Raw genomic sequence first — 25,781 nt, 5'->3', positions numbered from 1 at the left:
CTAATATAAACAACCAATGCAAATTTTATTTATCTAAGGTAATTTGTTTACACCAAAAACCAAAATCGATTTTGTCGAAAACCGATTAAGCGTAATAAATTCCCGGTTTTCCTTAATTTTTTTCTATTTTTCTCGGCGTTTTTAAACACTAATGGGGAATATGGGATTTTGACCTCTCCAATGCACCAACTAGATTCACTTTCCCATCAAACAAGATACTGAAATTGAAAATCGAAGCATTATTTCGACAACTTATCGTGTACACAGACACACAAAAATAAAAAATTAAAAATGACACATCTTTGTAAAATCAATACATTCATCGCTCCGCTCAAAATCTAAAATACAGCATTGCCTTTAATCTTTATTCTTAGTTGATTTTGAATAAGGCGAAAACAATATCGAGATTTCCTCCATCACTTCATAGTGCATGTCTTCATGGAATGGAATGCCTTCACCCATCCACAAACAATCCAATATCTCATATTCTCATCGTAGGTATAATAGAGTCACCGATTTTTGTGGTAGCAATGTAGCATGATGTTCTATGGCACCACTAATTTTCATCTGCGTCTTATTGCCCATTTACCGTCTGTCTGTGTGAAAAGTACCATAGCCACAGTATAAACTATAAACACATTGACGATAGCTCCTTAGCTGCTAACAATCATCCTCTGGATTCTTCGAAAGCGTTTCGGACCAAATTCAAATTATACATTATAAATTTAACCTAGAGTTTAGACGGAGAATAATCACTACTCAGTACTCATAACTCGAGTCTAGGACTCTCTCAAGTAGATACACACTTTCTTCTAGGTCTAATCTACAACTTATTATCGAGTATTCGAGTGTACAACTCGATGACTCATGCCGGTAAATAGATTAACCACCTACGTACAATGTACAAACTACCAGGGGAATTATGCAAATTTTTTTATAGTTTGTCATTATTATTTTTTTGTTATAATTATCATTATCATTATTCATCATGATATTCAGCTACAGAATATTCAATATATTATCTAAATTATAATATCTGTGTATCCACTATCCTGCATACCCGCATGTGACGTCATCACGGTTAGACGGTTACGAGTCTACGAGTATTTGCAGCCGTTCGCGGTTCACGTTTCGTATCGCCGATGCGCAGCCGCAACGTTATCAAAATAAACTGCACTAGTGCACTGTCTGCACTTTACACTTTCGGTTTCGACTTACCACCCGGCGTCGAACTTTGTCTGTCTAGCATGTGCTGTTATTACCGTCGCGAGAATAAGAAGTCCATTCGCGTAGTATACGATATAGCATGTTTTTGCCCGTCACTGTGGCAAAACTAGTGCGTGGTGTGTTCTGCAATCGACGCCGTCACCTCACCCTTCCGTCGAGTCGTGTCTGTTTGACTAGGTCCGGAGTCCCATCCGTGCGGAAGAGGTTCGTGTCCACCACCCCGAGTCTGTGGCACGGCGAATACGAATGGCAGGATCCGAAAAACGAAGCTGACGTGGTTCAAGTGGCGTTTGTAGACAGGGACGGTAAGCGCACGGAAGTCAGGGGAAAAGTCGGTGACAACGTTCTGTATCTGGCCCACAGGTAAGCAATATTAAATTAAAAATGTCGTGTCGGCGTTGACGATCATTGCTGTGAGAGTAATATAACTTTCGATTTTTTTAGGCATGGAGTCGAAATGGAAGGTGCTTGTGAAGCGTCATTAGCGTGCACAACCTGTCATTGTTATGTCGCCGACGATTATCTATCCAAGCTTCCTGAATCAGAAGAGAAAGAGGATGATTTACTAGATCTAGCGCCATTTCTAAAGGAAAACTCGCGCCTTGGTTGTCAAATTGTTCTGACCAAGTGTTTAGACGGCATCGAACTTGTGTTGCCTGCAGCAACCAGGAACTTTTATGTTGACGGCCATAAACCTAAGCCTCATTAGTATAATTTAAATTAGTAAAACTGTTAGGCGTATTATAATATAGTAATTCAAGTAAAATGGACTATGCCGAAGAAGCCATTGTAGTATCCAATAAAGCGGTATATAATGACTGCAAAGGTCAAATGCAAGCTGCAGTATATTATTATAAAGAGGCTGCAACACTCTTAGAACTTGCATGGAAGATACGAAAAGATGATCCTCTGGCCAATGAATGGTGTCAAAAATCACATGATTATGTTAACAGAGCTGAAGCCTTGGAATATCAAAGTAATTTTTTTTTGTTGAGTACTCCATAGAAAAATGTAAAAGAAATATTTTTACCTATTTACCATACTTTGTATGCATGATTTTGTGGATGACATTTTTTGTATCACTTATATTTGGGCAATAATAATAGGTATTACAAAATTATTTCAATTTTGGGAATGCTATTAAATTATTTGGGAAGACTTACTACTAATTTCCATCTATGCTGATGACCCACCGTGTACCATTTTAATCTTGAAATTGATTTTCACATTGCTATAAGCAAATTTAAGAAAATTAGGAGCATATTTGACAGAATACATTTATTATTTAGTATCAAGTATACATTTTAGAGATATTTCAAGTTTAATCTAATTATTTTTATTTATTAAATTTCAGTATTTTTGGTTTGAAATGAAATATATCCAGTCATCATACTACATGAAGTCTTTAGGACATGGCTCTTCTTGATAAAATAAATAGTTGTTTTAATTTAAATTGTGACTAAATATTAGTAATATAGTAATTTAAAGGAACATAGAAAATTGTTTACTTGTCTTATTATTCTTCCTATCTATTGTTTTCCTGTTTTGTTAGTGGAATTTGGGGAGACAAACAAATTCTTCATCCTTTTAAACTTATACAATCTGATTAGAAAATCTCAGTTTAATAGTTTATAGTTAAAAGATTAAAATATGGTTTTGTTTAAAAATGTTATTATTATTAATTATTTCACTTAACACACATTTTAAATTAGTACTTGAACAAGATGTTTATGGTTCATAATTAGTTACTTTCACCATTTTTAATAACTTGACTTAATAAAATATATAATATAAGCGCCCGTTGTAGCCCAGTAGGTAATTGTAAATAGTAAACTTCATTATTTTGTATCAACTAATTATGTGATTAAAAATAGGTAGATATTGTTAAAAAAAAATTCATAACCTAACAAATAATTAACTCTTGAATTTAAAGGTGATAACTAGATTATGAACAATTAACAATTCATTTTATTTTGGCATTAGACGACCATTTATATTAATATTATTAATTTATAATCAATTATTCAATATTCATAGTTTATGATGCTTATTTTGAATTTTATAGTTCAAAATGAAGCTGCCAACAATATGGAAAGTATAAACCAGGATAAAGTAAGGCTAAAACAATGCAAATATTTACTCAAGCAAGCTTTGGATATTGATGAGTCAGGAAAAGAGGATTTGGCTATTGATACGTATACGAAAGCAATTGAATTATCATTAAAAGTGGTAATTAAAAATGATTTACTTAATAAAATGTTTACACATTTTTGTTATGTTATTAAATTAGTTATTAAATATCATATTTGTATGAATCCTTGCATCTAATATGAAAAAATGTATTGTTTATTTTAGAAAAAAGAAATATCAGATGAAGAAATGATAAAAAATTTAACAACCTTAATTGAAAGAGCTTTAGATCGAGCAGAAAAACTAAAACAATCAAAGGAATCAAATTTGTGTAATAGCTCCAATAATACAGGTATCTTATGAGAGTGAAGTAATTTTATTAGTTTCTTTTACATTATTGCATGTAATTTATTAACAAAATATTTATTTCTGTTTGAAAGAATTATCCACTCTTCCATACAATATGGATATCCAGGGCCCCTACAAGGGGAGAGCTGTTAGACCTGGAGTACAGGGGGTCTGGAATTTTATGGGCCCATTGAAATAAATTTTAAATATAGATAGAAATACTTATTTTGTGATATAAATTTATATTTGAAGTGTTTGCATAAACTTCCTTTAGCGCTTTACCGAACCGTTATTGCGCCGTTAATCACTAACAGTTCTGTAAATAAAACTGTGTGTTGCTGGTCTTCCGATGTAAACTAACCGATTTTTGTTGGGTAACTTACAGATCGATGAAATATCATGGATGTAATCAATGTTATTTGTGGTTTAATTTATTTGGTAATCGTGGTTATCAATAATTTAATATTTCTGTATGCAATACTAGCATAGTTATACACAATCATTAACTTTATAGAATGAATAAATTACAGGCACCGGTAACAAATTTACAGACTGTTCTTAACGATTGATTACCTAGAAATTGTATATGGGACACCCATATCGTTTGTAATGGGTTGTATTTTATTGGGAGTTTTGTATAGGGCCCACAAACATATTAAGTACAAGGACACAAGATTTGATGTGGGGGGCCTGTGGATATCTATATATTATTTTATATTCAAAATGTAAAGAGTAAAATTATAAATAGACAATTTATTTTTTATTTAATTGTTATTAATAGTTATATTTTTTTACTGCCATTGTGATAATAATTCATTTTTATAAATGTTCAAAATTAAAGCTTTATTTGAATTAAATTTTAGTTACCAGTATTAAAATGAGGAAATGTGTATACATACATTCCATGGTATACAAAATGACTTATTTTTTTAATGTTCATTAATTTGATGTGATACTATAAGTTATTACTTAATTTTATTTATATTTTATTTTGAACTTCATTCATTAAAAAAAAAAAAACACAAATTAACATTTAGATTGCTACTTGCATAATATATTTACAAGTTAATGAACATTTTGAATGTAATACTTGTGTTCTTGAGTTTTTTTTTGGCAATTATAGTTTGTTAATTGTGATAGCTATTCAAACCATATTATCATCACAATTTTTTGTTTGGGTACAATAATACAAATGTAAAGACTGTACATGTTTAATTTTGAAACTAAATAGTAATTACTATACGTTGATCTCATTTATTTTAAACTTACCTCATAGTATTATTACTTAAAATTGAATGTTAATTCTCACCACAACATTTTTAAATTCAACACTTTGACTTCCATGTGACCGTCAGCATTTTCACAATATGTATTATCGATATGCCAAACATATTTTCCCATGCCATTCCTAGTTTGGACATACTATTATATTAGAAAAAATATTTAAAAAAATAAAAATAATATTTTTTACACTTTTTAGTACATTATTGTAGTGCCATAGAAAAGTTTATAATTTAAAACAATATTAATTTACGTTTGCTGGCGGTCATGTGGTGTGGTAGTAATGATCAACTGTGGCGCTGGCAGTCTATACAATCTGAGAAATACAGATGACCGCCGGCGGTCACATGGCAGTCAACATGTGAATTGTTGGTATATTATAATTTGTTTTATGTGTACATACATGCATTTAAAGGATTAATTTAAAAATTTGAATAATATTAAAATATAGTATTTTCTGTCGAATCTAGGTCTAGTGTTAGAAAGTCATGTGTTATAAGGTCAGATATTATAATATTAAGTGTCATAAAAATCAAATGTTATAAAATATATTTCTCATAAAAATCATACGTCATAAAAGTTATGTACCTATTATAAAAATTACAGTAGATATAAAAAATTGAATTAACTATATATTATGTGTGAATTAAAATGTTAATGTTAAACAATTTAAAAAAAAGGAATAATTGTTGATGAGAATGAGAATGATCATTAGTTGAAAAAGGCTTACCTTTTGGATCAATTATATGAATATTATTTTTTATGATAGTTTGTATCCGTGCTCCGCATCGACAAATCCAATAAAATACAAGATTATTGTCAATTTTTCGTTGATATTGTCTATTGCATATATATAAATAGTCATTAATATCCAATGTATCACGCTTCTCATGAATGAACGGAGTGAAGGTCAAACTTAATTCCATTTTCATTAAATTATACAAAAACTTTAAAAAATAACTTTTTGTAGACTGAGTTACTAATGACAAACTATATTCTTAACTGCCTCTTGCACGATATAATTGTGCATCACCACGCCGCCCCGATAACAAATAAAGATAATATTTAGCTAAAACGATTAAACGATAAGGAACATGTATGTATGTAGGTACTCTAATAATATTATATTATAACACATGATTTTTATGAGAAATCCGTTTTATAACACATGACTCTTATGAGACTTAAATTTATAACTCTTGACTTTCTAACACATGACTTTCGAACACTTGACATAGTACCTTTTCTGTCCATTATATTTTAAGTTATGAAACATTGTCATATTCTATAAAAATATTAAATAACACCATACACATTAAAATAATTAAATTGTATTATTTAATATTTGTATAATTTTCTATATTCTAATAAGTTATCATGGGTGTTCAAAAATGAAATAGGTTACCTATTGAGTTAAAGTTATATTTTTTTTTTTTGTGTAGTAATTAAGAGTACTAATTTAATCTATACATTCTTAAATTTAGAACTGCAGACTACTTGCTGAGTTTTAATTAAAAATACATACTATTTTTTATTAAGAAACTGTATTTTAGTGTTAAAAATTTTTTTTTTCACTATAATGAAATTGTGAATTAAGTGGCTTATATTTTATAACAAATTACATTTTCTATGACATTTAAAAAGAAATAGTTTTAAAAAAAAGCTCATGTTAACATTAAGTATAAGTTCTTAAGGCTGATAAATTAGTGGTTTTAGTATATTTATTTTATTTATGTAACTATTGATACCATCTTATACCAAAGTTCATAAGTGTATTTTCAATTTTGTGATTATACAATAACCGCTTAAACATTTCTTTAAAAATTTATTAAAATATTTTAAAATTTTTCAATTTTCATTTTCTTTAAACATTCCTACTATCCATGCTCTTAAAGAACATTTACTACTGTGCTACCTTGAACATTGTTTGATATTTTTTCAATTTATTGTATCAGATTATAATTTATAACTATTTAAAATTTATCAGTTAGTTTTATTTATTGATTAAAATTTTAAATGTGTATTGTATTTTGAAAATAAAATATAACTTAAGAAATATTTTATTATTGTTCAATTTTATGAATGTAACATTTAAGACCAAACATATTTGTTTTAGTAAATACTAAATCCATTTTATATTTTGTTAAATGCCAAATATATTTAAAATGTCTTATGATTTAAATATTTATGTAAAAAATAAAAGTTTTAATTTTCAGAAATTAACTGTCTAAACTTGTTGGGTTTATGAACAACCATACAAAAATATTAAGAATAAAAACAAGGACTAGTACAAAATTAAATTCTATTAATTTTCTTCAATTGACTAAAAATATTTTGTCTCTTAAATAAAAACTATAACCTATTTAAATATAATATTAACATTAATATCATGCATATATTGTTTCCGTTAATGTAACATTCAGATTTTAGTGTTCATATTATAATATATTAAAAATCTAGACACAAGTTACATTTTAAAGTTTGTACATTTTTAGAAAGTTTAGTCTCGGGTTTAATTTTTTGAACTCATTACATTTTATAAGATTGAATATTCAGTGAGAGGGTATTTCGAAATCTCAGAAATCTAAACTGGCCAACAACATCAGCATTGGTGATTTCAGAATTGGTTTCCCTTTTATAATGGTAATCTGCTCTATAAAATGCATACTCTCGGTATAGTATTATAATACTAGTAACAATAATGGTCATAATTTTGTGACTTGTCATATTCATTTTTTCACCTTTTTTTAATATTGTAATAATCTGAGTACAAACACAAATTATTATTTTTTACTACCATTATTATAAAATATATAATATACTTTTATTATTTGCTTTACGTTTAAATAAAAATGTATTATTACCACTTTTTATTTTAATTTAGTATTTTACATTCCTATTTCCTATGCATAGATTATAAATTACGAAAATATATAGTATGTTATAAAATAATAAAATTCAAGAAAATAAGATAATATTTAGTGAAAATTATATTAATTATATTTTATACAAATTTTATATATATCATGTCAAATATAAATCGTAAAGAGTTATTACGTTGTATAAAAGCAGTCGTATACCAATCTTTACAAGCATAAGGCGTATTTATTTTGTCCTACATTTTCTTTTTACCATTATATAATATTCTATTTCAAAAAACAAGAGGTTAAATCTGTATCACTGTGTCATGTAATTTACTACTTTAATCTTTATAAAATTTTCTCTGCACGTTTAATAATAATACATCATTAAATTATATTTTACTTAAGTTGGATTGATTATGTGTTGTGATAGGGTGGGATTTAAATTTTAATATTTTGATTTGCGGATAGCAAACCTTTAACATTTTATAATATTTTGTTAATCAAAAACTATGATTTTACAGTCTGGATTTTTTTTCACTAAACACATCATGAAAACAAAATTATTAGTGTTTAAAGAACAATCAGGACATATTTAATTTTTAAGTGTATTATACTACTATACTAATGCATGTTGTTTTATGAACTATTTAATAATAAAATCTAAATCTAAATTTTTATTTAGCATAGAACCAAAATAAAATATTACGAATATATCTTAATTTTATTATTAAATTATTTGCTGAACTTTTAATGTGAATATAACATATCAAATAAATACATTTGTATATTAATTTTCAGCGGTAATTCATAAGAAAATTGTTCAAAATCAAACCCCTAAAGTATTAGAAACATCTAAAGGTGATCTTTATACAGAACCAGAAAAACGAGTATTATTGTTTACATCAAAAATTAATAATAAAGAGTATGTTCCTTTCATGGATGTTGATCTTTTAGAGAGGTAAATTCAATAAATCTATAATATTCATACACAAGCACTTCAAAACTTTTTTTAAAAGTAATATTTGTATTTATACTATTTTCTGAAAATTAATAAATAATCAATTCAAATTATCACTATTCCATGTTTTTTTTACCTATTTAATTTCTACTCAAAAATAAAAATTTAATAATTCAAAACATCAATATATTTGTTTTAAAAGGTTTCAGTTAACAATTCCATTCACCGACAGTGATGGTTTGCTGACATTATCATCGGAACAAAAAAAAAAAATTGTTCAATGGATAAGACCAGATCAATTATGTTCCGATCCAAAAATGGTTGTTGGAGACTCCATAGATTTTTACAGCATAAAGCAAACAGTAATAAAAAAAACTTATTGCATGATATTAAAATAAACTGAAGTATTGTATTTAAATAGGTGTTACTATGTTAGCATTAATGAATTAAAACAAAATCGCAACCATCAATAATTTACAAGACAGTTTTCATTTTACTGTCATCTTGGTATAAACATATTTAAAATGATTTATATTAATAGAAATAAAAAACTAATAGAACTATAAATATGATCAAAAGATCTATTTAAACAATTTTATATTTAGTTGTTTTATCTCAGTATTTTACATATATGATTAACTATATAAAAGTTTTATTCTCTACGAATTATAAAAAAAAAAAAAATTATATATATTTTTATTTTACAGAAAGATTTAATTATTTTTGCTGTAGATCGTGACGGACTGTTCATTTGTAGCATCATTAGCTGTGTGTGCTGTGTTTGAGAAAACATTCAAACAAAGATTGATTACGTCGATTATCTACCCTCAAAAACACAATGGACAACCCGTTTACAATCCATTTGGTAATGTATTATGTAATGGCATTATTTTTGTTACAAAATTTTGAACTACATGATACTTACGTGGTTTTTACTTTATTAGGAAAATATATGATCAAATTGCACCTGAATGGTATACAGCGTAAGGTAATAATAGATGATTTATTGCCAGTCGGCCAGTATAACTCATTATTGTGCTCGCATTCATCAAATAAAAATGAATTTTGGGTTTCTCTTATAGAAAAAGCATACCTCAAAGTAATGGGAGGTTATGATTTTCCGGGATCGAGTAGTGTAAGTTCACTAAAATACTAAATCATTGCTGAAATGTTTTTAACTTACTAAAACTGAAAACCAATGATTATCTATTTTTGTTATTAACTTTTTGTTGTATGTTGATTTTAGAATATTGATCTTCATGCATTAACTGGCTGGATACCTGAACGCTGTGCCATTCGTTTAGATGAAAAAACATTTAATGCTGATGGTTTGTTTGAGACTCTCTACACAAGATTGTGTAAAGGTGATGTATTAATTACTGTCGCTACATCGCCAATGTCAGAAGAAGAAGAGAGAAGAACTGGTCTTGTTTCTTCACATGCATATGCCGTTTTGGCTGTGCAAAAAGTTAATGTAAACTATATAAATTACAAGTTAATTGATTTAATACTGCAATCATACAAATATTGTTTAAAATTATTTCAGGATTTAAAACTGTTGAAATTGAAAAATCCTTGGGCTCACGTACGGTGGAAAGGACGTTACTCAGAGTTAGATGAAAAGAGTTGGACATCTCAGTTAAAAAAAATGCTCGACTATGATCCAATGAGTGCGGCTACATTCGATAACGGAATCTTTTGGATAGATTACACATCAGTAATTCATCATTTCGATGTATTTTGTATGAACTGGAATCCAGCAATATTTCCATACACATCATGCATACACAAGTACATATTAATTTTTTGGAACTAAAAATACCTATATTTAAACTAAATTGACACAATTTTTATTTATTACTAATATTTTTAGGACTTGGAATACTGGAACAGGTCCTATTTCTGATTTATACAACATAACTGAAAATCCACAATTTTTTCTTGATGTTGGTAATATTAACAGTGGTGCTGTTTGGATACTATTAACCAGACACATAACTGAGTTACAAGATTTCAAAGAAAATCGTGAATATATAAGTGTTTTGGTGTACAAAAATAATGGAAAACGTGTTCATTACCCAAGTATATAGTTAACCAAATAAATAATGAAATAACAATATTTTGGTACGTTTTTATTTTATTTCTTCTAGACGATCCTGAACCATATATATCTGGAACTCGCATAAATAGCCCTCATTACCTTTGCAAGATTGTTATTAATGATAAGACACCATCCAAATATACATTAGTCGTGTCTCAATATGAAAAAATGAATACAATTAATTATACACTACGGGCATATGCTACATGCCCCTTTACAATGAAGGAGCTTGGTAACTCGTATGATCCCAAATTCAAAACGGTAATTTTTTTCTATTAGAATCAAACATTGAATAACGAATATTATTACAAATTTAAATATAGACTGTCAATGGTGAATGGAAAGGAATAAGAGCTGGTGGATGTCTAAACCATAGTACTTATAATGATAATCCCAAGTTCAAATTAACAGTAGATGGATTATCTGACACTGAAGCATTACAAATTGAACTAAAGGCACCAAAACAGTATCAAGTTGGAGTTGAAATATCATGTGTTGGCTTAAATAATACAAACGCTACAGCCAAGTTTAAAAGCAAATCTTCTGGAAGCTACAGGTTACTATATACTAAGTATATTATGTTAGACATTAGTATGCCTTTATTGTGCACTAATATCAAAAATGAAATGAACATTATTTTTTTATTTTTTTTATTATTTAAAATTTAAACTGAAAAAATATTAATGGTTTTTTTAAATGTATATTATCTATTACTAATACACACTAAAACTTTAAATTATATCAAATTTTATTTATTCAGTTAAATCACATTGCTTAAGTTAAAAAATTATTGAGATGATTAGATAAATTAAAAATATACTTTTTTTAGATTGTACAAATTATTACAATATTATTCACTGGATTTATTAGTGTTACGTGTGAATATATTTAAATATTTGCCACGTGTCATTTCTTTAGATTCCTCTAAGCCTAAATTATAGGCAAAGTCGTATAGAGACTTTAATTCATCTAATAGTGGAGGCAATGGCATCTGACTATAACGTTGTACAAGTAGCATATCATGGGCATCTGGTGGTTGCTTCCATGATGGTTGTTTATCAGTCGCACTAGATGCGCGTATATGTTGTGCAAAACCGGACATGCCAGGCATTGGTTCAGGCCAAAGTTCTGGCGACGACCGATCAAGCGTTTCCATTGCCACTAAACACTGTTGTTTTTGTTGATCAAGTTCTGGCATAGTCTTCTCAGCTGGGCAGATGATGTAATACACACATTGATCTGGACATTCGGCTTCATTTGACATATAATAAAACAAATAATTATAAGCAATTTATATAATTTTAATTTGTATTAGTACTTAAATACAAAATAACAAATAACCAATGTATTAATTAAATAGAAAAACCAAACAGTAGTAAGTGACTTATTTCAATAAGATTTAAATTATAAAAAATTAATTTTTATAACTATCAATTATGTATACCTAATATTATAAGTGCTCGGGATTTACGTTTTAACAGTTTTCATTGAGAATGATATTAAGAAATTTTTATTAAATAACAATAAAATCTATGTGTGAAATCGATTTATAAAAATTAAAAATCAACATAACATTAAATCGCAATTTTTATTCTCGTATTTCTGTATCCTCTAAATAATATTATGTGCTATTTAGTATTAAATTATCTCTTAATTTATAATCCTTTTTGATTTCAGATCCGGATATGTGATTCTAGAATTAGCTGATATTCAGCCTGGAACATATGAAATAATTCCTTCAACATACCTGCCTGGTAAAGAAGGGCCATTTATATTAACTGTAAATGCATCTTGCTCAGTTAGTATTAATCAAATTCGATAGATTAATCTAAAAATTTGTTGTTAACTAATGTAAACTTGTGTAATATTTATTACTGATATTTTTTAAGTTCTCTATAAGAGATAAATAATTTTATATTATTTGTGTTAAGAAAACGTTTTGTATGCATTTGTAACATAATTAAATTACCATACATTACATAATGTAATACATATCATTCATGTATAAAAGAAAGAATATTGTTCTTAATTAACAATTATTAACCATTATTTAACCTAATGCTGCCTAATTTATTTAAGATTATTATTTTTTTAACTAAAATATTAATGTAATTTTGTACCTAATGAATATCAGTGAATTAACTGTAACATATATATTATTATATATACATACTGTTATACAAATAAATACATTTTTTGAGTAAACAAATTAACTGAGTACTAAAATAAAATTAACTACCTACAAAAATTGGACAGGGTAAATGTGTATAAAAAAAACAAACAAGACTAGTTTTGTTATAAATAAAATTATTAATAGTTTATTAATTAAAAGTTCAGAAGAATATTATAAGAACTTAATTTTCATGATGTAGGTATAATCAAAAATCAATAGTTAGGTACATATAATATAGATATAGAAAAAAATTATAAAAAAAATATTGTTATAAAAAGTAATACATTTTTTTTTAATTCTCAGCCGCTGTTGTAGTATTTTGATTTTTAAATCTGTCAATGATAGGCAAATGTCCACCTGCAGTCTTGAAAGCGTAATATCCTGAACCCAATGTTATTACAAATACTATACACAATGCAAGTGTATTAAAAGAATATTGATTGAGCAATGTTATTTCTGATACAACTAAGTGCGAAATAACGACATACAAAATAAAGTTTTTATTGTCTGTGTTCAATCCATGGAAAAAAAGTATTTCCCAAAATATGTGTAGAAGTATGATGAATGCAGTGAAAATTGAAGATACAATACAAAATGCGCTGTATCCACCACGGAGTCCCATTGTTCCTGGTCCACCAACTTCAGCAAGTATGTTGATCAAAGCAAATAGACCGCTCATGACGCCAAATCCCAGACCGGAAACATATGACAACATGTGCTTGTTATTGGACACTAACGAGTGTACCACAAACCGTTTGAGTCCACGTTCTGCTTTGCGTAACAGCAGATATAAAAAGTAACGGAAGAGTTCTTGTACCAATACAGATACGATCACTCCGAACCAGACCTGCTGCTTGCTGGGGAAGACGAACCACACTATCGACGAGAATAGTAGACTGAGCAGCCAGAAAAACGAGCTGGCTATCAATATGATGACACGTACAGGATCATTCATGATGGTCACAATGAACATTGACAACGCCGGGCCGAAAGCTGTCAGCGCACAACCAGTAAACTCCAGTAACGTCATTGCGAATTGGCGTCACAGCAACGTTCCGCAGCGAGTAAATTATCGAAAAACGTCAACACTGAACAGTACACACGCACATTCTTTGACAAAAACCGAACAATGATTAATATCTCTAGTAGTCAGTATTTTTGTTTATAGCTAATTGATTGTTGGTAGAAAAATCGTCGTTTCGCACCACGGAGTATTAACATACAGGACGTAGGTACCATACACTGAGCGTTTTATATTATTATTATGCATAAAATATACGAATTGTGTATAAAGTCTGGCTTACCGGTTTAATTTTGATCGTGCGGCTTACATCAAAGTTTACTGAACAAGTAGAAAAAAAAACAATGATGGACGACGGAGAGCGGACCGCGGTTCCAATGATATCGGTTTGTTTTGAGTGGGTGAGAAATTATGTTATTGTAAGTTGTATTAGCTGCTGCAACGATGCAATCGACGTCTGACGATCCAATTTACGATTGACGACAGTTGAACCCGACGCCTGACCAGAGCATCTCGTAATTATTCGTATAGTGAATACATTAATGATATAGGTATAATGTTCGTTTATTGTATGTACTATGTTTTATTGTTTTAAATAAATACTATACATCTTTTATCACGAATTTTGTTCCGAAATTTCGATTTGTGCAAGGCGGTAGGCGTCTTGGTAACTGGTTAGCGATCGGCTTACCACATGACCATAGTAGCATCACAGATAAAATGAAAACAGATTGTGCATGTAAACAAAAACTGGTTGATGCAATCCACGGCTTTAGAGTTTAGATAGAATCGTTTTTCTTATAAAATGATATTATATCCAATATCCATGACAAAATAGATTTTTTCACGAATATATCGTTGAATTCAAATTTCACACCATCCATTACAGTGACCCGCTTGTAACCTACTGTACAGCAGAGCGACACCCACTTGCCCACCTTTTTATGTTTAATCGATGTTAGTTCTATACCAGTTAACCACTTAACTGAAATTTGTCTAAAGACAGAGTAAAAATTAAATCTTATATTATTGTGAACTTGTAATGTAATTGAAAATTTGAAAATATGAGTTTTCACAAATTCAAATTCATATTAAAAACGGAAAGTGTTAGGTACGATCTACAGATATTTTTCTGCTGAACTCAAATATTTTTTCTAAATACAAATCGGATTATGTTAACTAACTTTAATTTTGTCAAAACAATAAGTAAGTTGTCGTAAAATTCTTATAGTAGGTAAATTTTATATCGTAATCCAGTTATTGACATGTGCGAGAGTGGTACCCGCATTGAATTTCACTCGTTTCACAATAATTATTTACAACTAACTTTTTTATAACAATGTCGTAGACATGATTTCTGAAAAGGGGGGGGGGGTCAAAAAAAACAAAACAACATACCTAAATGGGAGGGTAAAATTGGAAAATCCTTCACCATCTCAAAACTTTACAAAGGTAATAAAAAGCCAATGGAGGGAGGTCTGACACCAAATCCCCGCTGTCTACGTCACTGACAACTAACACATATAGATCACCGCAGGTGCGTAATTATGGTGGGTTGTGGGTGAGAGAGGGATAGATCCTCTCAGAGCATTTATAACATATATGTTATAAAAGAAAATTAGAGTTTCTTTTATAAACCGTACAAACTACGAAAAAAAATTATATAAGTACATTATATTATATTATATTACACCCAAATCAATTTAATATTTCCCATTTAGAACAAATTCACCTCAGGCTTTAGCTACTAATAATTTTTTTTAAACATACGAACATCAGCGAGTTAAGAACTATGGTTCTAAAAAAAAATTCAAAACCATCATTCTTAACTCGTTAAAATTCGTGAAAAAAAAATCAAAATTCGTTATGCACTGCTTAAACGTAAAATCGCAGAACTTTGGAAGGATATATTCAACTATTTAAAACTTCCAAAGTAATGATTTCCGCAAATTTTTTTCTGCATCATCGTTCTTTACTCGTTGAAAAAAATGCTGTGCAGCTAAAGTGAATTTATGCTGAATATATTATAATATTGTATTATTGTATAGGTACTAAATTGTGTAGAATTTTAAAGCAAAATTTAATAATTTGTGTATAATATATTAGTTTTAGGATTTTTGGTAAAATAGTACCCATTTCCATCTACCACCCACCACTGTACTAGAAAATGTAGTTATATTTATTATATTTATTTAGTAATTTGTGTGGAAAATATGCCTATTCCACCTCCCAAGACAAATTTCTTATTACGCTACTGGGTCACGGGCGGCTAAGGCGAGATTAAAAATTGACTAAATGTTGCCCCTTAACACAAATTTCATAGTTTTCATAGTACAATACATTACATTAAATTTATACTCGAACTGTACATAATTTGTAGTGCAGCAGTACAATAAATAGTTGAACACCACATAAAACACTATTATAAAAATTGATCGATTATAGAATTTGGACAAACTTTCAGTGTTCTTGTGTTGAGTAACTATTTATGATAAACCATTTCAAATTTGAAATAAGAATTAACTACATGTTATAACTTGAAAATGAATGAATTGCTCCGAATGGATGGGATAAAAAGTAAATAAAAAATAGAAACATAAATTAAAAATAATTTATTTCATTCTCATTTTGTGATGGAACAATACAACAAAATTATATAGAAATTTCCCCTCAAGCAAAGAGTCACTTGTGGCTGACTTTTTAATCATGTCTACCATGTTATTTTTTAAGTCTCTTATCACACATACCTATTATGCTAAGTACCTAGTATAGATTGTATATTTCTTACAAAAAAAAAAAAAAATATAGAAATTAAAAATACTGTAAATAGTAAATACAAGTTATGATACAATTCAAAATTTGAAGAACACTTCAGATTTTGGAGTTTTATTAAAATAGAAAAATGTTGTTTTTATAATAAAATCATTTTAACCTAAGTTATTTTATAGGCACTTATAACTATGAATGGTTTTAATGTTATTAAAAACAATAATTAAACATTTAAATATATTATATTCTGATGAGAAAGTAGCTACCAATCCACAGCCACAATCATGATCAGTAGTAGGCTGTAATGTGGTACCTTTATAATTGAAATTATGCATAAATTAATTAGCATAGGGAAACATGATTTATTTACAACAATTACTGTATTAAATTTAAGTTAAATAAGGCATCTAATAGTTATTATATACATTATTAAGAGTATTAATTATTGAAAATTTTTTCAGTTTTTATTAAATACAAATCATTACCAGTTGTACTATATTTTTATAAATGAGTTAATAATATAACAAATTGTATACAATTTAAGATCAGTAAGAACTGAAATACATTAGTTTAATCTAATGTTATAACACATAAAACCGATCTTGAATTATCTTTTTCTTGATGACGTCTATTATTTCTACTACTCCCAGAGCTACTAGCTACACAGTTATTGGACCCTGTGATTGAAATGTTTGGAAGGTAAAGATTATTTAACATAGAGGTTGATTCCATTAACGGTATTAATGGTGGTACATCAGATTCGTCACTTAGTATTATAACTGGTTCATACTTTGAATTAGCTGAAGTTGATTGATCAGAATCGTCATTTAACGTAATAACTTGTCCATACTTTGAATCAGCTGAAGTTGATGGATTAGAATCTTCATTTAATGAAACAATGGGTTCATACTTTAAACTACCAGAAACCGATGATGTTGAATTATTTTTTATACTTAAGTCTAACACAAGGTCACTTTCAGAAGGATCTGTTAGATCTTCAGTTTCTATAACATGTTCAGATTTTATCACAGGTTCTTCCACTTTTGATGGATTATATTTAAAACGTTTTGGTTTTGAAATAATTTCATCGTTATCAACATTGTCTACATCACTATCACTATTACTATTATCTGCATCATTATCATCGTCAGAATCTGACAATGTAAATACTTCTATGTTGTTTGTAGATCCACAGTCATTTGTTCTAGAATTGTTTGAAAATTCTTTATTTTTTCTCTCAGACCATGTTCCATCTTTTAACAAAACAACATTTTCACATTCTTCGCTTAAATCTGGACTTTGAAGCATGTTTAAAAAAAACTCATCAACTTCAATGTTTTCAAACTTAAGTTTTTTTTTACATAATGGGCATGTCCATGTTTGCTTTTGTTCATTCATCTGTAAAAATTGTATTGCATCGAAACACTGTAAATGTATGCAGTCTACACCTCGAGCAGGAAGTTTCATTCTTAATTTAGTTAATGGATCCTTAACAGTAGCAAACATAGAATCTACACCCATATCAGCATCATTTTCCATAGATTTTTTAATGAGTTCTTTAGTTTTATAGGAGGCTCGTACAGGTCTTTTTTTAAGTTCTACAAGAAGATCATTCCAAGTCAATTTGTTGGCCACATAAACACCAGCCATATATTCGTGTGGTTCTTCTGACCATGTAATTTTTAATGTGTTCTGTAAACAATTTCTTAAATCTGTTTGTTGAGTAATATCTATAGGAACATTGCACCGCCACGGAGTGATGCCTGCTTTTGTTGGGATGTTTAATGTAGGTAACTTACATTGACGATCATTAACGGAAACTGTAATATTGTAAGGTAAACGTTCAGTAACATTTTCATCAAGTCCAACTTGTAGTAATCTTAAAATAATTTGAATTTTATATTCTTGTCTGGCAATATTCCATGATTTAACAATAGAATGTCTAACATTATCTGTTAGATAAAATAGCCCAGTAAAGTTGGCAGAATCAATATTAGTCTGGCAGTACATCGGCATTAATAATGTTTGTACTGTCTTAAAGAATGGTAAGTGTTCAAATTGTATAGCTGGACTTGGGGTTTCAACAAAAGGTTGTATAGGATTTGGTCTTGGTGGTGTATAAGATTGGCTATGAATTTGAATGTTGTTTCGAGGTTGTCGTAAGAACCGTTGCAAAAAATTTGGCTGTTGTACAACCGGGGCCTGCGGTGGTTGTTGAGGTTGTTGGTTTTGTTGTGGTCTAGAGTTATAGACTTGTATAATTTTTTGTTTCAAAACTTTGGTTTTTGGTGTAGGAGCAGATAATAAGGTTAAAACACGTTTGCGTAAAGATTGTTTGCTACCAGATTTGTTATGCTTAACAGCTTCTAAAATTTGCTGTAGTTCATTTAGTCTTAAATCATATACCAACTGATGAATGTATTCAATATCCGCCTAAAATCAAAAAACAATAACAAATTATAGTTTAACAAGTAAGTAACTTTATACAACTAAAGATGGGATAAAAAATTTAATAATTTGTAATGCAATAATAGCTAAAAATATTACTTCATCATTTCATGTACATTTGTAAAATGTATAATTTATTTTTTTTTAGTTATTTATAATAAATGTCATACTCATTTGTAATTGGCACTAAAAATAATAGCAACATTTATACAAAAATATACCTACTTAGGTATAATATTTTTATTTATTCATTTATGTATATTATCAACAGGCTTAAATAGCTTTTCCAGCTAGGAACGCCTTAATAAAATAAAAAAAAAATTTATTCATTTAAAATAGGTAAGTACTCTTTCAATTTGTCAAGTTCTTGGGAAAAATTAATGATATCTATAAATTTGTTAACAAGTTAGCCTGGGGGTCGGCAATATCCAATATTCATCGGTCAAATCCGGCCCATGGACGGGAAATAACTGGACCGCCAAGAATATTTTTTTTTAATGCTGTTTTACGCACATCATAGATATTTGATCTATTTTTATGTTGTATTTTGGCTTCACATATACATATAACTCTGTTCTCCAAAATGACGTTTTTAAAGAATAAATATCGTTCAAAATTAACTGATCTCCGCCTTGAAAACCCTGCGCATTAGTTGTTCTCCAAGAGTATCAAATTTAAAAAAAAACTAGTGAATATTATTTAAATTAATTTATTTTAAATAGCTTAAACTGTATTTTTAACACAAAAATAAACACATTAGGTATATTAACTAGTTATATTACTTTTTTCTGGCCCTTAAAAATATTTTTTCAAATTATCTAGTCTGCTATAGAATTTAATTGTCAACCCCTGAGTTAAGCCTATACTACAGAAGTTCTACTAATCTGCACTTAATGAGACCAGGCCCCACCTGGATTACTGGAAATCTAGATTAAACGAAACAACCATCAACTGTGCAGATTCTTCTCGGATAAAAGACTATGTGCCATTGTTATCTAAAATTTTGGTTATGGTCTGTTATCGCCCTGCCATAATACCGCTAATATATTTGTTTTTAATAATATACAAAAATATGATTCATTAAAAATTATAATCAAATATCTATCAAAAAATTGTATTATTAAATTTACGATTACGGTATATTAATTAATATGGTATCACAATGTAGGCTAAAATTTTCCCTACATTTTGAGAGTAAGCTCCAGAGGTAGTGTCTATAAAGTTGTACTTAAGGTTAACTTCACCATGATAATAACCTACTTCTCGAGTGTAAATAATGTATTATTTGGCTTTATTCTATGTACATTCAATTTTATATAACTATGTTTAAATTTTCGCTTGGCGACTGCATAATAAAATAATAATAATAATAACAATTAAAACAGCATCAACATTCAACATGGCACTTAGTTATAGTGATTCATTTATTCAAAGCTAATTTATTTAGGTACCTAACAACAACTAAATATTAAGTTTACAATTTTAAGAATAACATGTTATTTAGGAAGGTATGCAATATTGCGATGTGTAATTAATTGTAATGGGTAGATTTATGGATAAACGTTAAGCAATAATTAATAAAGAGCTTATTATCTAGGGGTAATACTTTTAAGATAATCACTTTAATATCTACCGTAGCCCGTGTAGGTCAATACCTATGCTTAGTTGATTTAGTATGTTATTACTTATTAATTATTACAATAATATAATACGGGTAGGTAAAACTTACAATCAAATTATTAACCGATTTCGCCATTTTAGATTCAAGAATGACCAACGCGATCCTGAATTGAGTGAAAATATCACGTTTAAAACGTGTTTAATAAACAATCATTGAGTGGTTTTTCGTCCAAATCATCACTAGGACTAGGTTAACAGTTAGTAAATAGTGTTAATGTTAAAACGATTCATAAACGAACGGTACACAATACACAATATTATACTTAATAATAATAGTTTTGCGATCTGTATAAAAAAACCAAACGGTGCTGCAAAATATTATTTTTCCAATTAAAATACACTGATAACATTTAGATTTTATAAGTTTCAGATTTCCGTCAATCTGCAATCGTACACACTGGTCGAAAAAAAGATGAGCGTATAAGGTATAAACCGCAAACTAAGTGTGGTTGAGTAGCCGGACAGTTCTTCCCCTGAGACAATCATGGCGGAACTTCTGCAGCGGAAAACGTTTAGCAGAACCATGGACTGGAAACGAGCAGCTTATCACGGCCACAAATGTATGTTATGTTCAAGAGGCAATGTGCGGGGGCTCGCCTGTGTTCCTGGAGTTCACAGCGCCCTCTGCATTTAACACGGACACACATCACAAATTGTGTAACCAAATAAAACCACCGGTAGCGCTGAAAACTTCAAGAACAGTATTCTTATCAGCTAAGTGACACCTTTTCGTGGCCGTCTTCCGACCCCCGCCGACCATGTCGTTACCAGTCCATTATATCTTAGTCCGTGGCAGAACTAACGCCAACGTTTGAAACGAGATAAGAACACTTCTTCCAAAATCCAAATTAAAAAAAAAAATATAATTTGAATTTTCAAATTCATCGTGACCAATATAAAAAAGTAAAAATCCCCTTAATGGTATTACCAACCTAATAACGAAAAATGTCTCAGAAAATTCCCAAATTCAATTATTGTACGATTCAAATTTTGTCCGACAACCATTTCAAACTCAAAAATATTTAAAAATAAGAAGATTAAATAAGAAATGTAATTATTCATCTTCACGAGCTATATAAATTGTATAATAATAATTTGTCGAAAAACTAGTATAATGTTGTTTAGTGTTTTCAAAATTAACAAGATATGGAAAACAAAAAACTGGTCCTAGTGCAAAATTCCTCGGAGAACAATATTCCAAACTTTGTTACTTTACCGGACACCCCTTTTTTTGCAAATTTTTATAGAAACCTATGTACTTCAACGAGTTAAGAACGACGGTTCAAACAAAATTAGATAGTAGTTATATGCTAAAGCACTTTCGATTTCTGAGTTTTTACGCATACGCTCAACGCTCTAGAAGCTCCCTACACCTACCGGCTCCGGTCGCCAGACTCGATGGCCAGTTGGAGTAACATAAGTTTATAGAAGCTCAAGCGGACCTCTCGCTGGATGGGGTCTCGACGCACCGGCTTATATTATATTCTAAAATTTCTAATAAAATTACTAAAATGTATAATTTTTACTATTATACTTTTTACTTTTGAGTTTTTGAGTTTTTGAGTGAAACCTTAGTTATAGGTAGTACTATCATAATAGTACCATTATTCTGTGCTTTTACCATAGAACAATAATGTTTTTACCGTGTGCGGAACACAAATAAAATTAGGTAAAGCAGAAAACCGTGGTAAAATGAAAAGCCCATATCAGTCATATCTAACTGATAATTCGTTCTCGTTCATATTGACATTATTATATTCCGATTGATAAATATTATATTGTGGCAACATGACCACGATTAAAGATATATCTTAAATCGTGGTCTAAACACAGGAATGCACCTTACTAACTTACACTGTACTGTGCATGCGCGTAATTTATTCTCCAGTATCATGTATTCATGTTTGGCTGTTATCAATATATTATCAAATCACTATAATACGATAATATAATTACAGGAATAATCAATCAAATTATTCAAAATTTAAACATGCTTTACTCATAACTCATAAGTCAATATCTTTTGATATTTGTATACTACCATAGATTGTATATTATTAATAATGATTTACGGCATATCTTTACCAAATAATTCATTATACATACCAGATACATTTGAAAATTTAATAATTTTCTAAACTGGTTGAGTCGTCTTCGTCTTATGCCGGGTCCACACAGAGACGACACAATTGAAACAAAACAGAAACTCTGTGTTTTTAGATAAAATCAAAACATTTTTAAAACAAATTTGTTTTTTCCAACAAATTGTTCGTGTTTTTAAAAACAAAGTCATGTCCCGAGCGGTGTCGGTAAACACTAAAAGGTTGTGATTTTATTGTTGTTTTTGTGAACATTGTCGAATGTGTGCGTGAACAATGTTTTTAAAACAACCAACAGGCAATATTATTTATCGGGATTTCGCGGGCAGTACGACTTTGATTATTTATAAATATATATATACTATATAATTATTATAATTATAAATTCGTTATCTACCGTCGTCCACTGTGGGTGGATGGAATAAATATATTTGGCTTCTTCAATTAAAATTGTTCACCACGCCACTGCTCTGCTGTACAGTAGGTTACAAGTGGGTCACTGTATAATGGGTGGTATTAATTTTGAATTCAATGATATAATATCATTGTATACGAAATAGCATTATGGTGACGGTTTGTCAATGTCTTATATTATATTGTTAAATGTTATTACTTATTATTAATATTATAAAATTACAACAAAATACTCAACTAAAATAGTTATTCTTGGTTTTTTAACAAGTAATTTAATCCAAATTTGAACTTAAAATAATTATAAAGAAATCTGAGTTTATTTTTTTTTTTAAATTTTTTGGTAACAGAATTAATAACTTACGTGGAACTTTGTTAAGTTTTAATCCTTATTAACAATAAAAGTTGAAAATTTTATAAATTAATTTGTAAATACTTAATTTGATAAATTTTGTCAAAAATTGAACTTTAAATGCTTATAAAAAAAAATTGTGCCCATATATTTTTAATCTTTTTCAACTGCTATTGTAACAATATATCAGAAGCCTTGTATTAAATTTTCACGCTTTTTAGCGCAACAAATTAAACTTTATTGATATTCATAAAAACAAAATTAAATAAAAAATTGAAACTTGAAATTGTCCGTAAAAAGCTAAACACAAGTCAAAATATTTTTAAAATTATATGGTGTATAGAAAATAAATATATAAACATTCAGTGAAATTTTCATGTATCTACAGTTATTCGTTTTTGAATTACAACAAAATAAGAAAATCGTTACACATGAGAAATCGAGTGATATATCCTATGTTGTAATAATATGAACTTCAAACGCTCATAAAAATGTAACTTGACTTCCTTATAGACATTTTTTTTGATAAAAGTAGATAAACTTATGAAAAATCTTGTATTATTTTTTCAAATCTTAGATTTAAAAATAAAATTTTTTAGAAATTTTTAACTCAAAATAATTTGCACATTTTCGTGAGTTTTACGTAATTTGTCAATATTTGAACTTAAAACGCTTATAAAAAAAAAAATATTGCTATGGATTTTTAATATTTGTCATCTATCTTTGAAAAAATATATTTGGAACCTTCTATTAAATTTTCAAGCTTTTTTACCCAAAAAATAAAATTGTATTGATATTTATAGAATAAAAAATTAAAAAAATTGGAAACTGAAAATGTCCGTAAACCACTCAAAATATGTCAAAATATTTTGAAAATGTTATGGTGTATAGGAAATGCTAATATAAATATTCAGTCAAAATTTCATGTATTTACGGTAATTTGTTTTAGAGTTATACCAAAAACCAAAATTGACTTTGTCAAAAACCGATTTTGCGTGAAAAGTTCTCGTTTTTCCTTAATTTAAACAAAGAAAATTTTCTTTTGTTTTTCAGGGTGCTTTTGAAAACTACTGAGAAATTTTTACTTTTGACCCCCCCTAAAATACTAATTAGATTCACTTTCCTATCAGAAAAGATACTGTTAAACAAAATTTAAGCACTTTTACTGTCCTAAAAGTTATTAACAGACACAAAATTAAAATTTTAAAAGAAAACACACACATCATTGAAAAATCAATACATTCATCACTCCGCTCAGAATCTCAAAATAGTCACATAAAGTATGATGAGACAATGTGACATTATTTTGTTATTCGAAAATCGCTATCAATTTTGTACCTACTAGAAACGTATTATAATAATATCGTTATTACTGAACTACTCTGTAATGTGAAATTAGCTGAAATGCATTAACTTATACTGAATTCAACAACCAATGTGTCATAGCTCGATCAATTTTCTTTTATGTATAAGTGTTAAGTGTGTTGTACAAATTATGTGTTCATAAAAGAGTGATTATTTTGTGTTGATAAAACTGTAATTTCCACTGGAAATGAGATGTAGTCATAACTTATTTTGTTAAGTATGTGACAAATATAACTTAAATTGGAGGCAAAATTCGACAAGCTATTATGATGGTGCATTTAATATATGCAATGATTTGTAAAAGGATTTAATACAAAATAAGTAGAAAATATTTATCATATGGTGTTGATTGCTGTGCAGCAACTGAGTGTGTACACGATTTTTTTTAATACAATTAGAAGTAACATTTTTAGATAAATGTAGGTACACATTTATTTTTTTTTGTGAACGATTGAAATTGTAGTTTTGACCAAATTGTAGATTGATTTATAGAAATAAATTATTAACCCACCTCACATTTAGCAAATTAATATTACGTGTTTCAATAAAATATT

General features: G+C 28.6%; 5 protein-coding genes across 5 annotated transcripts; 2 read left to right on the top strand and 3 right to left on the bottom strand.

The window, feature by feature from the left end:
- Positions 1 to 1,306: 1,306 nt before the first annotated feature.
- On the top strand, positions 1,307 to 1,936 carry LOC132947518 (adrenodoxin-like protein 1, mitochondrial). The gene is made up of 2 exons (XM_061017825.1): positions 1,307 to 1,590; positions 1,672 to 1,936. Exons 1-2 carry the CDS (start codon positions 1,307 to 1,309, stop codon positions 1,934 to 1,936), a joined length of 549 nt encoding a protein of 182 aa, XP_060873808.1.
- Positions 1,850 to 13,048, top strand: LOC132947487 (calpain-7-like). The gene is made up of 13 exons (XM_061017792.1): positions 1,850 to 2,203; positions 3,293 to 3,456; positions 3,583 to 3,709; positions 8,649 to 8,808; positions 9,011 to 9,170; positions 9,541 to 9,673; positions 9,753 to 9,943; positions 10,055 to 10,282; positions 10,355 to 10,599; positions 10,682 to 10,890; positions 10,959 to 11,170; positions 11,233 to 11,465; positions 12,587 to 13,048. The coding sequence occupies exons 1-13, from the start codon at positions 1,993 to 1,995 to the stop codon at positions 12,729 to 12,731; spliced, it is 2,418 nt and encodes an 805-aa protein (XP_060873775.1). The 5' UTR covers positions 1,850 to 1,992; the 3' UTR covers positions 12,732 to 13,048.
- LOC132947490 (protein lin-52 homolog) lies at positions 11,543 to 14,528 on the bottom strand. Its single transcript, XM_061017796.1, has 2 exons — positions 14,387 to 14,528; positions 11,543 to 12,160 (listed from the first exon to the last, which is right to left on the bottom strand). The coding sequence occupies exon 2, from the start codon at positions 12,105 to 12,107 to the stop codon at positions 11,760 to 11,762; it is 348 nt and encodes a 115-aa protein (XP_060873779.1). The 5' UTR covers positions 12,108 to 12,160; positions 14,387 to 14,528; the 3' UTR covers positions 11,543 to 11,759.
- On the bottom strand, positions 13,200 to 14,527 carry LOC132947488 (gamma-secretase subunit Aph-1). The gene is made up of 2 exons (XM_061017793.1): positions 14,387 to 14,527; positions 13,200 to 14,192 (listed from the first exon to the last, which is right to left on the bottom strand). Exon 2 carries the CDS (start codon positions 14,110 to 14,112, stop codon positions 13,375 to 13,377), a length of 738 nt encoding a protein of 245 aa, XP_060873776.1. The 5' UTR covers positions 14,113 to 14,192; positions 14,387 to 14,527; the 3' UTR covers positions 13,200 to 13,374.
- A 2,176-nt stretch (positions 14,529 to 16,704) lies between the features above and the next one.
- LOC132947109 (E3 SUMO-protein ligase PIAS3-like) lies at positions 16,705 to 21,547 on the bottom strand. The gene is made up of 2 exons (XM_061017309.1): positions 21,050 to 21,547; positions 16,705 to 19,305 (listed from the first exon to the last, which is right to left on the bottom strand). The coding sequence occupies exons 1-2, from the start codon at positions 21,074 to 21,076 to the stop codon at positions 17,443 to 17,445; spliced, it is 1,890 nt and encodes a 629-aa protein (XP_060873292.1). The 5' UTR covers positions 21,077 to 21,547; the 3' UTR covers positions 16,705 to 17,442.
- Between the last annotated feature and the right edge of the window lie 4,234 nt (positions 21,548 to 25,781).

Source organism: Metopolophium dirhodum, chromosome 6, assembly GCF_019925205.1.
Source record: "Metopolophium dirhodum isolate CAU chromosome 6, ASM1992520v1, whole genome shotgun sequence".
Classification (NCBI taxonomy): domain Eukaryota; kingdom Metazoa; phylum Arthropoda; class Insecta; order Hemiptera; family Aphididae; genus Metopolophium; species Metopolophium dirhodum.
Note: the sequence above shows the minus strand (reverse complement) of the source record. Positions and strands in the feature narration are given on the sequence as shown.